Source organism: Ciconia boyciana, chromosome 1, assembly GCF_034638445.1.
Source record: "Ciconia boyciana chromosome 1, ASM3463844v1, whole genome shotgun sequence".
Classification (NCBI taxonomy): domain Eukaryota; kingdom Metazoa; phylum Chordata; class Aves; order Ciconiiformes; family Ciconiidae; genus Ciconia; species Ciconia boyciana.
The window spans coordinates 162409460-162422117 of record NC_132934.1 but is presented as its reverse complement, the minus strand read 5'-3'; the positions used below and the strand labels follow the sequence as shown (position 1 = coordinate 162422117).

General features: G+C 45.8%; 1 protein-coding gene across 4 annotated transcripts in view; it reads right to left on the bottom strand.

Moving 5' to 3' along the window:
* DZIP1 (DAZ interacting zinc finger protein 1) overlaps positions 1-12353 on the bottom strand; it is a 42256-nt gene extending 29903 nt beyond the window's left edge. For all 4 annotated transcript variants that reach the window (XM_072849973.1, XM_072849977.1, XM_072849975.1 and 1 more), the window contains exons 1-5: positions 12210-12353; positions 6950-7033; positions 6372-6875; positions 2758-2842; positions 1091-1215 (exon numbers count right to left, since the gene is read on the bottom strand). In XM_072849973.1, coding sequence (XP_072706074.1) covers positions 1091-1215; positions 2758-2842; positions 6372-6875; positions 6950-6952 — 717 coding nt within the window. In that variant the 5' untranslated portion in view covers positions 6953-7033; positions 12210-12353. The remainder of the gene's footprint in view (positions 1-1090; positions 1216-2757; positions 2843-6371; positions 6876-6949; positions 7034-12209) is intronic.
* Between the last annotated feature and the right edge of the window lie 305 nt (positions 12354-12658).

Below are 12658 nucleotides of genomic sequence, written 5' to 3'. Positions count from 1 at the left end.
ATTAAAAATGTAGTGTTTCTTTCCAAACATAATGGTTGGTTTTATGTTTGAAGGTCCTCAAACTCCACTAAGAAGTTCTGAATATTGGGTGATATATTAAGACAAGGTTCCCACAGGTTATGTGAACAGCCAGAAACCCCTGCTTTTGAATGTGATACAAGGCAAACTGCAATACCAAGATCAACATCTAAATGAATCATTAGAATTATTTTGTTTCTTATGCCAAGAATTTGCTCCTTAAAGAATCACAAAGCCCCCCTCCTTTAAAAAAATTTCCATCCCTGTTTCAATAGCAAATTATCTGATTGTATTTACTTAAACAGAAATGAAAACTGTGAGATGATCTGAAATTATCAAGCTTTTAAAAAACAGAAACAGGTAACTTAGAGACTCTTTTTTTCTCTTTATGAGCTAGTCAACACTACCACAAAACTCAATATCATCCCAAATAAAGCCTTCCATGTGATTACAAACAGATAATTACTGCTTTTAAATCATTCTGTTTTAAGGTTTTTTATTCACACAGCAGTAGCTAAGATTACTTTCTGCTTTGGCTCTCTGGTCAACCAAATTCTAAGCATTTAAAGACCAACATGCAACGTCTAGATAGCTTTGTTTCTTCTCAATCTCTCTTCCTTGACTGCTTTACACCTCTGTTAGACAGTAAAGTTCTTCACAGCAAAGAATAAATCTGACTCAGTTTATAGAGTCACATATAAAATCACAGTCATATATAAGAAACATTTAATCATCACAAAATATCGTAATATTAAAAATGGCTTGTATTTCACCACAGCAAAGCAATTTTATCTGCTTCAATAACAGGCCACACATCTAATGAACTGGCAAGTGCTAACAGAAGTGTGTCTTAAGTATTCATTTAAAGTATGTCTAACACAAAAGTAAGGGGAAAGCAGATGTTCAAAATTATGGGGGCATGAGGGGGACATACGCTCTAATGCCCAAGTACCATTGCTGCCAGGCAGGCAAGCTGTAGATACATTTCTGTTCTGTTCCAGTTACAAAATGAGTGAACACAGTTCAAAGTACTAATTCTTTTGAGAGGTTCATATTATTTAGCACATATTACCTTAGAAAACCTGACCATATTAGCCTGTTGTTCAGCCTCTAACTGGGACTTGGTGAGCTGCAACTGCTCTTTCAGTTTATCAATTTCATCCTGCAATTTGTCTGTCTTTGCTTTCCTCTTCTGTTCTGTTTGAAAGAAAAACAGATTTTAAAAATGTTTGTTGTAATTTCTGGAAATGTGATACTTACTGCAGATGTGTTTCTATAGCATTTCAATAACATCTTCATGAAGTGTGACTCTCATAGACCATTTCCCCTCCCACTACTGTGATTCTCCAAAGATGATTTTAAATATGTGTGTTCTCTGGACTGCTAATGTTATCCTTAAAGACTGAAAAATACCGATATTACTGACATGTGAAATAATTTACGAAATATTTACAATAAAAAGTATTATATAATCTAATTTCAAAGGAATCTAAGCAACACAGGCTCAAAAAAGGATGTATGAAGGACAAAGTGAACTTCAATTATTCCATTCTGTTACCTTTAATTTATTCTAAATAACTTTTGTAAGGAGTCCATTTGGAATACAACTCATTATTTATCTGGAATGAGTCAGAGGGAATGTCACTGTAATAAAACATGTTAAAATATGCAGAAATTATAACAATACATAATCTTGAAACATTTTATCAATTTACCAAAGATTTACTAGCCCATCATCTGGGAATCTGAGCACAATGCAGAATATTATTTCAGAAATAACTGCATGGATTATTTCCCTCATACAGCCATTTCAGACTAATTCTTTATACGATAATTAGTTCAACTGGTTCTGCAGCATCTTTACATTTTTATCAAATGTAAAGTGCACAAGAGCTTCCTTCTTCTTCCAATATGTTAATGCTTCCTCAGACACTTACTCAGACCCCTCTCACTGCTCCTGCTGTTTTATTTGCCTGACAAGCTACAGTTCAGACCTCACTAGATTCTTCCCACTCTTTCTCCTCCTAAATGCTCTTTTTTCCTAACTCATTTCTAACCACTGCCATCTGTCAATACTTGTTAGTCCTTAGTAATAAATCATAAGCATGCAACCTAACAGGAAGGAGAGAATTTAGAGATGAATGAAATAAACTTTGAGAGCAATGTTTTTCAAACTAAACATTTTTCAATGCAGAGAGACAAAAGTATGTAAGTTAGTGGTATAGCAACCAAGATTATCATAGATACATGAAGTTATATTATTACTGACAGTTTCTTTTTCTCGCTATATTTTACAGTCAGTTTAGTTCAGGAGAGCCTGATCCTATTCAAACTGATTTCAGCTGACCTGGATTATTTCTGTACTGATGATTCATAGGTATTCACAAAATGCACTTGCCTTAGTGCAACTTGTTCCGTTTATCCACACCTTCATAACACACATGCCCAAAAAGAAACTGTGCTCTGAAGTCTGCTACTAAGTATTCAGCGGGAATGCTAGTTTTAAAAGGTACTGTAAATATGGCATACAATCTTTTGTTAATTATTTTCCAGAGACTGAAACATATGTCGCCCAATAGATTTTGTCAGTCAGTGTTGCTTGCATTCACACAAATTGCTATCTGCCACGTTAAAATCATTCTTCACAGTTACACAAAATCATGGACTGCACATTCTCACTATGTTTACACTTTTCTAAACTATTTATCTTGATTTTTTTGGTAACATTAAAGTACATACCAATCTGAGATTCTTCCGGATGACGCCTTTGCATGTGACTTTGTAAAAAGGAATAGTTCATAAAAGCCTTTTCACAAAACTGACACTACAAAAAACAGATAAAAATATTTTAGTTATTATTAGTAACATCTGTTTGGTAAGTATAGCGGTTAAGGTTTTTAACAGGTTATATTACATTTTGCCCAGACATCAAAAGTAGGTAACTTTAATAAATTACATTTCACAAGAATAATGACTAAAATTCTCACAGTGCCTGATTTCTGTAAAGTTATTTCTGTTATTTAATGTCTCACAGTGATGGTCATGGGCAAGAATCCCATTGTGCTAGGCACTGTAGAAACTCTGAACAAAAAAGACTCTGACCAACCAAGTTCAAATTCTGATATAAACCACAGATAAGAGATGAATATAGGTAGGTAGAGAAGTATAAGGAAAAAGTAAGACAACACTATTCAGCAAAATACACACTGAGTCTCGCCAACTAGCAGCTCAGGTATTCTTATGACTCTTGTATCACAGCAAAGGAGAGCACCATACAGTTGGAAAAAACAATAAAGATGGGTTTGAGTACACATAAGTGAATTGTAAGATGACAATACTGGAAGGACCATAGATATGTAAAAAGGTCAGACATTTCAACCAAAATAAGGCAACAGTACACAATTTTGCAAGAAGAGGTACATACATTAGTATGCTACCTAGCATCCTTCTGAAGCGTAAAGCTCTTTCAATTCATGTTCCTGTAATTTACTTATTATTTTTAAATTCGAATTTTAAGTCATATTTTAAGTCAAATTTGGATCCTATCAATTTTAAAAGATTTTTTTTGTTCACCTTCAAAATACATTCCACTAATGTTCAGAATATTAAAAACAGATGGGTATCCCAAGGACAGAAGCTACATCTACAGATTTTGCAACATAGTGGCAAGACTGTGAATCAAAGCCCCTAATCGCTTTAGGTAGGGTTGCTCGTTACCTCTCATACTTTTTTTTCAAATAAATATATTTTAACAAACCACAAATACTCAGCTGAGTCCTTTTTCCTCATCAGTGTGATACGACTGTAAGAGACTGACTTAACAGATTCAAGACCTTGCCACCATAACCAAATTCCCAGATTTCATCTAATATTTAAAATACTGCCACTGATAGTCAGGTATCCTATTAAATATAAATATCTTTCAGCAAACACTAAAGCCATGAATTGTTAAGAAAAATTTTGTTGGACGAATGCAAGAAAGTGCTAACAAAAAACCAAAGCAAAGAGATATAGTACGGTAGTAAAGCATTGCTGCCAACCAAGAGGGAGCTTACAGCGTACCAGATTGCACATGATTTATGGAATGAAATTGGCTGTGAAATAATGTTATCCATTCAAGCACAAACTTCATGTCAGTTTGACTTGCTGGTAGTGAAAGAAAGCTCTTACTGCAGGAGACAGGATTAACACAGGGAATACTTAGGTTTTGAATTATGTAACATTATTCTTGCAACTACTTTTCACAGCGTTAGACACAATGTGCACTTTATGCCTACATTGTGCATGAGAATATAAGATTTCTGAACAAAGTATCAAAAACCCGAAAAATTATTAAAATTAAATTTGTATTACTCAGATGAAGGTATTGACCAAGGAGTCTCAAATTTATGACTTGTAGGTACCGGTACCATTTTATAGTAGTATTTCATGGTTGAACTTACATTGGTGGTGGATTAAAGGCATTAAATCTGAATTTCAAAGCATGGTTACATTAGATATAAACTGTGCCTCCACTAAAAGAGGCAAGTAACTATTTACAGGCTTGTTTGCAAAACAGCCAAGACTTTGAGGGGATGAAATCTGAACTATCCTCTCAGGAACACCAGCAAAACCCCTCTTATCTGGCACTGCAGATCAGCCAAGATCATGGCACAGGTAAACAACACACAATTACTGTTTAGTGATCACAGTGCTGCCCTGCATTTACAAACCCTAGGAAGGGTTTAATTTGTCTCTGGCATTCACACTCAGGATCTGGAAAATACTGTAGGAACTGCAGGAACTGTGCAACGTCACTCCCTGAGCTCACTTTTCCCACGTGAACCTAAATAACTTCTAGAGACAAGAATTTACTAACAGAGAGGAAAAAAGGGGGGAGGGTAGATGTTTACTTTATATGAAATTAAACTAAAAATGGGAAATAGCTTTCCATCTCTGCTTTATTGTAAATGCCACTGAACAGAAGATTAGTGATGAGCCAAGATCACTACCATGTTCTTCAGCTTCCACTGAGACAGTTGTATCCTACAAATATTTCAGGAAAACTTGGTAATATTTAACTGGCAATCACAGTATGAGAATTACTTAACTTTACATGTAAAATTATGCATGCAATCAGTTTGCTTTTGCAACACAGGACAGACAGTCCTGTAAGTTGCATAAAGGCTTTTTAAAATGATTCAACAGCAGCAGCTTGTCCTTAAGACTAACACTCAAATGAATGCATTGAGACAAGGTTCCCATGAAGTCTACCATATGTATAGCTCTACTCTTGGGGCATAAGGTATCTTTTCCCTTACAGAAACATTTGAGCCAACTTAGCTGATGTGTTAAAAAATTAAACTTTGCCAGCCTGCTGAAATTGGTATTATACTGTGGGATAAGATTGTACATAACATAAGAAAACTTGCATTGGCTGCTGTACTGCACCTATTCCATTATTAAGGAGAATTTCAACAGTCAGGACTGCTAGTATCCCAAGAATTAAAAAAAAGGAATAAAACTATAACTTTAAACATATAGACACAAAGCGCTAGCCTGAAATCATGTCAAGTCTGTGTCCAGTGTACTCTCTAGACTTCAGACGACATTTGAAGCTGCACACTGCATTCCTGAAACCTGTTGAAAAATGCTGAAGCTGAAAAATATTTAAATCAAATTATTACACCCAGAACACAAAAACCCCTCCCAAAAAACCAGAATGCCATGACACAGAGAGTCAGAACAGCAATGTACTAAGGCTCTTAGGGAAGACGCTTATGGAACAGATTGCTGCGGAGTTAGGGATGAGCTACCTCACTGGGGCTCTTTACCATCATATCTGAGTCATTTCTGAGTCACATACACAAGTAGAAACTTTGTGCCTGGAGAACATTACCACAGGAAAGTGACAACTCGCAGACAGGTAGGTTACTGCTTAGCACTAGTTCTGATGTACTTGACCTGTGTGTTTTCTGACCATGTAGTTGATACACAAGGAAAGACAGCAACAGAAAGTAGTAACACGTTTATCACAGGTTTTGTATGTGTATGTATCTGACACTTCAGATGCGTCAAAAGTGAATACAAGAATACAGAGCACTCGTTAGTAAAAAGAGGATTTGTTAAAGATGATGTGACACTCTCCCAAACGCCTGTGATACCAGCCAAATATCTGTGAAACACAGATGGGAAGCGAAGCACCTGCAAGCAATGCACTCCCTTTTTGTAAGGGCACTGGTCCCTGCAGCCCCAGCCTTTCACCCAGCAAGTGACTGCACCCCAGCAGAGCGGGACTGCTCTGCCACCCGTCCCCAGTGGGCTCGGAGCCGGCAAGGTGTGGATGTCAGGGCCTCCAGGACCTATCCTCTCACCTGGTGGTAGCTGGCTCGGGCCTCCAGCATCATCTGCTGCGTGCTGATCATCTTCTTCCTCCGGCGACACTCCTCCTTGAGCCCCTTGATCTCCTGCGAGCGGTGGGCCACCTCCTTGCCCAGCTGGTCGCGCTGGGCCTGGGCCGCCCGCAAGGCCTCCTCCAGGCTGCCGAGCTGGGCGCTGAGGTACTCCTGCGAGTGCAGCAGGTACTCGGTGCAGAGCTGGGCCAGGCGCAGCAGCTTGAGCAGCAGCGGGTCGGCGGGGCCCTGGCAGTGGGGGCAGCGCTCCCGCTCGGCGCTGCAGAAGGTGACGTGCTCCAGGTGCTCCTGCAGGGCCGCCACGTCCCCCTCCCGCGACACCCGGCCCACGTCCACGGCGCTCAGCCGCCGCCAGTCTGGGCCCTCATGGCGGCCGCGGAACTGGAAGGCGGGAAACGGCGCCGGCCCCGCGCCGGCCCCGGCTCCCCCCGCCGCCGGCGGGTAGTAGGCGCGCTCGGTGAAGGGCTGCGGGAGAGAGACACGGCTGAGCCCGGGCCGGCACCCACCCCGCCCCCCGGCCCGCCCTCCCCGGCGCTCACCATGCTCGGGCTCCGTCTCTCGGGCTCCGTCCCTCGGGCTCCGCTCGGCGCCGGCGTCCTCCGCGTCGCTATGGCAGCCCCGGCCTGCGCGGGGGGGAGGCGGGAGTGAGGCCCGGCCGCGCCGCCTCCCGCCCGCCCCGGGCCGCCCCGCCGCTCCCCGACACACCGCCTGCCGAGCGCCCTGCCCTGGCAGCGCCCCCTCCGCCCGGCCCGGCCCGGCCCGGCCCGGCCCGGCCCGGGACAGGCGGCGGGCTGGCTGTCGCCACGCCGCCCAGGCACGCGGCATCCGTGTCCCACTGCGGGGACTCGGCTCCGTGCTCGGCACAAATCCCGGCAGCCTCCCCGCCCCGGTATCTTCTTCCCCCAGAACCCCCACGTTCTCCCGGCAGCGACGTGCCGATTAGCCCTCTCTCGCGGACCCCAGCGCTCCCCCTGCCCTGAACACCGTACGCTTGTACCAATGCATCCTCTACCACCTTCACACACTACGCCCATCAACAAACATATCCTCAGCTATGCTGTTACGCGTATGGACCCTCACCACAGCTACACAGTGTATGTTTTCTCTCTTCACTTCACCGTAGAAGTCTATCCATGGCACTCTATAGACCCATTTCACTTCACTGCATCAGCGTGCCTCCCCACCCACCACCCTGTCCCTCCTCCGTACCGCTCCTGACTCACAAACCTTTCTCACCCTACCACGACGTTACCCTCCTCCACCTCCGTGCTGTTTCACGCCCTTCTCCAGCCCTACCTACTCATCTCCCAGATGTGGTGACACCTGTCACCTCCCCACCATCAGCATATGGTACGTATGCCATTTCTCTGTACATCCGGTTCACGCTGCTGCACCCCTGGGTGCTTCAGCTGGTAGCCCCGTGCAATCTCTCCAGCGCAACTCCATACTCTCCCAACGCCCGCACACCAACCTCCTGCCAGGCACATTCACATACCTTCCTCACCCTAACACAGTCATACACCCTTTGCATGCCACTTCCACGTGCTCTCCTCACTCATCATACCTGGTATCGCCACACACCAGACCACCTCTTACAACCATATAACCCTACCTCACCACGTCTGCCTGTCATTCCTGCCTCGCTGCACCGTTCCCAAACACTTCATCCCCGTGAAGCATCTCGTGGCTTGCGTACATCGCCTACTTCACCATCCCGTGCTCAAACATTTTTCTTCAAAGGCAGCCAACAACTGGTGCCTATCTCCCTGCCTCACCACAATTCCTAGGACTCCCCAGCATGGTGTTCCCATTTCCCTGCTCCTGCTCAGCGGCTTCAAACACTGTCCTCAGGCAGGGGCATCCTTCTTCTCCACTATACAAAATTATCCTATTCCCTCGCTCATCCTTACTACTCTTCTCCAAAAACCTGCTCTTCCCGTTACCATTTCTTAATAATTCAGTCCCTTACACTGCCCTTGCCTTACCACCATGTTCCATGTTTATACCTACCTGGCTTTTCAGTCCCTTCCGTGAACACACGCTTCAGTTTCTCATCCTCCTGCTCATTCCTAGATATATACCTCTCCAAGAACATTCACACAACATATACTTGATCATACACTCCATTCCATAGGTTCCTCTACATCATCTATCATAAACTCACAGAAATGTTGTTCACAAGGTACCTCTGGTGATCACCTAGTCCAACTTTCTGCTCAGTTCAGGGCTATCACCAACACTAGTTCACATCACCTGTGGTTTTTAAGATGAATAGTCCATGCCCTCTCTGGGCAACCTGTTGCACGGCTGTGCTCTCCTCCTGTTGAAAATGTTTTTCCTAATACCTCACCAAGTATCTGCTACTGCTAAGAAAAAATCTTTGTGACTATTCTCCAAGTAACTGTAGGCCACTATTAGAGTGCCCCTTTGCCTTCTCTTCACCACACTAAACAAGCCCAGCCCCCTCAACCTCGTGTAGATCCTGTGCTGTAGACCCCTAACCATCTTGTTAACCCTCCTCTGTCCCCTTTCATTTTCTCCACATCTCTCAGACTCCCCCTTAATATTTTCCTCCATTCATCTCCTAGGAACTTGCAATGAACCTCACCTCTCATCTGCATTTTTAACATTGCCCTTTCCAATATAAACGGTAACATGTCTACTATTAATTGCAACATACGTCTACTTCCACGCAAATACCAACAATGTTGTTATATGCACTAATGCAAAGACCGTTTCCCTCACAAATTACAAGCTCTTAGTTTTATGTAAGTTTTTATGTTGGTTGTTGTGCCAAAAAGCTTGTTTGCTTTTCCCACATATATGAATTGATATAACAAAATATACTGAATCTTCCTACAAACCTGGCCTCATTTCATTCCTCCATATTAGCAGACATAGGTTAAGTAGAATAGAACAGAACAGAATAGACTAGACTAGACTAGACTATTTTAGTTGGAAGGGACCTACAACAATCATCTAGTCCAACTGCCTGACCAATTCAGGGCTGACCAAAAGTTAAAGCATGCTGTTAAGGGCATTGTCCAAATGCCTCTACAACACTGACAGGCTTGGGGCATCGACCACCTCTCTAGGAAGCCTGTTCCAGTGTTTGACCACTCTCTCGGTAAAGAAATGCTTCCTAATGTCCAGTCTAAACCTCCCCTGGCCCAGCTTTGAACCATTCCCACGCATCCTATTGCTGGATCCCAGGGAGAAGAGCTCAGCACCTCCCTCTCCACTTCCCCTCCTCAGGAAGCTGTAGAGAGCCATGAAGTCGCCCCTCGGCCTCCTTTTCTCCAAACCAGACAAGCCCAGAGTCCCTAGCTGCTCCTCACAGGACATTCCTTCCAGCCTTTTCACCAGCCTTGTTGCCTTCCTCTGGATGCATTGAAGGACCTCACATCCTTCTTAAATTGTGGGGCCCAGAACTGCACACAGTACTCTAGGGGAGGCTGCACCAATGCTGAATACAGCGGGATAATCACCTTTTTTGACCGGCTGGTTATGCTGTGTTTGATGCACCCCAGTATATACATCCAACCTATGGTCAGGGCAACCTCTGGGACAGTGAGCTACTCTGTGGTGCCCCCCATGAGCTCTGCTCTCCATATGCATGCTGGCTACATTCTGACTCGGCATCAGGAAGCGAACAGGCTGCGCATCCCCGTCCCTCCTAAAGGAAACCCAGGCATATACCAGACTCATGCTCCAAAAAGATGAATCTCTGAAGGGAGAAACGGGGGTGTGCTACTGAACACCCACAGCAGAGGTATCTTCCTTGCAGTCAGCACACCCAGCATGCATCCCAAAACCACGACCACGGGACACACCTCTGCTTCACAGCACAGACCCAAGCATTTCCTCCAGCCCTCAGCTACCAAAACCCTACCCCAGGCAGTATCAAAGAGACCCAGATCAGTCTCGGGGGGGGGGCAGACACTCACTTCAGCAACCTGTGGTTCAATTCTTACCAGCCTCTCCCATTCTTCACACCCACATCTACCCCCGCACAAAAGGGAAAGCTGGAAGAAATGCCTGTCTTTTCATACCCACAGAGAACCACAAGGACTTCTCTCTTGCTTTATCCACATACAGAAAAGTTACACCCTTCTGTCTTCCCCACTTCTGTAAAAAGGTTGAAAATCAACCTTTCCCAGAACATATCTAGGCGCAGCGCAAGGTTTCATTAATCTACAAAATCAATTTCAATGTATTGGAAGTTTGAACAGAGAAGGCAATAACATGAACACAGGAGAGTGAGCCCTCCTGCCTGTTGGCTTGAGCCACCCTGGAAGGCAATCTTCCAAAATACTTGGCACTACAACTTTCCTTTTTGGACCTTTAACCTTAAGCCTACTGGCCACACTTTACTGCAATACCTAAGGTTCAGTACATCCTCCATTCAGATTCTTCCATCACTTACCATGACTTTTTTTAAATTTAGAAAGATACTGTGTGGTGTTTGTAACATTGCAGTCTTCCCCTGCAAGCGTGACATTTTTGCCACGTCATTTTCCATGAACAGGGCCACCAGCAATTGCTACCTTCAAAGAAATTTATTTAACGTTTTTTATATATACCATATATAGATCTGCCTAGTTTACCACTGAACTTTGCACTGCTCTGACACCTGAAGTATTAAGAAAATATACCACTAATCTCCTTTAGAGCTATTTCTAATATACTGCAGACTCACTTCCATTTAGAGTACATAAATAACTTTTATTTGTAAGCAACTAGATTTTTTAAAAATGCTCAAATACTGACTACTGTCCAAAATGTTCATGCCTCAAATTCCTTAAAACACCTTGAAAACTTGTATTTGGATACTTTTCCTAGTCAAAGGAACTGTTAAGTTGTACATAATAAAATCTATCTCCCAAAGATCTGCTCTATCTATTTGACATGGGAGAAATGTCTTTATATAGAAAACACATGGATTTTGTAAACTGCCAGTTTGTGTGTCAAGCAGGAGCATGAAAAAGCACACAATGCAATAAGGCTCTTCAACTTGCAGATGCATGGGTTTAATAAAAAACCTCATTATTTAAAGCCAGCAAAGTTAAACCAAACCCGTGGATATGCTTATTTTCCTCGACTGATGTATTTAGTTAGGAATATCCACATGGAGTTTCACGCAGCTCCAACTCAACCCGCTTTAACTGAACGTGACCTGGCAGCGGAGCACCGCTAAGCTGAGGAGAGGCACAAGCTGCCCAGGTTATCTCAATGGAGGCAGAAAGACAGGAAAAAAGTGATCAAAACGGGCAGTCTCAGCCCGCACGGATTTCCAACACTTTTCTTTCTTTCTGTCAGCTTTACTCCATCCTCGGAGCTGTGCCCATGCAGAAGTTAGGGCTGTCACCCACCCACGAGCCCCCTCGGTTAGGGGTGGCACCGGCGTAACCCGAGGGTCGTGGGCTGCGGAGGAGGCCTGCTCCCCCGGTCACCCCTTGCCACCGGGGTGGGCAGCACAGGGGAAAAGCGGCGTTTCACCCCGGCTGTGCCCGCAGGCCAAGCCCGGGCCCGGCGGGCAGGCAGCGGGGCGCTCGGCGAGGTGCCGCGGGAGCCGGCCGAGCAGGGCCGGGCCTGCGGGAGGCCCTAAGCCGGGCTCCATCTCCCAGCCAAAACCTCCGGCTCCGCTTCGGGGAGCGGCCTCCCTCCCCGCTCCCTCCCGCCTTCTCCTGAGGAGAGGCTCCGCCGAGCGCTTCCCTCCCCTCACCCTCCTGCGCCCCAACGGCTGCCCGGCCTCGCGCGGGGCGGGGGGCAGGGAGGCGGGGGAGCCCCTCCACTCACCTCACGCTGCTCCTCCACGGCGGAGGGGCGGCCGTGCGCTCCGCGGAGCGCGGTTCCCCGCCGCCGGGCGCGGAGGGGTGGCGGGGCTGCGGCTGCTCCCCGCCCCCGACCCGGGCGGTTACTGGTGCGTGCCGCAGAGGGAGGCAGCTCCCCTCCTCCTTCTCCTCCTCCTCGCCTGCCCCGTCCCCATCCCCCTGCGCCTCCCGCTGCCCCGAGGCCGCGGAGGATGAGTCGGGGCAGCGGCGGCGGCGGCAGCGGCTGCGGGGGGGAGCGGCGCGGGGGGCTCGGGGCCGAGGCTGGCGCTGCGGGGCGCAGGCCAGCGCTCCCCCGCTGCTCGCCGGCTCTCGGCTCTTGAAACCCGCCCGGCAGACGTTTATGCCCAGGCGGGATGTCCTTTGTCTTGGTCCTAGCCCAGGAGCGGCGTCCCGAGTCTCTCGGACCAGAAGCAG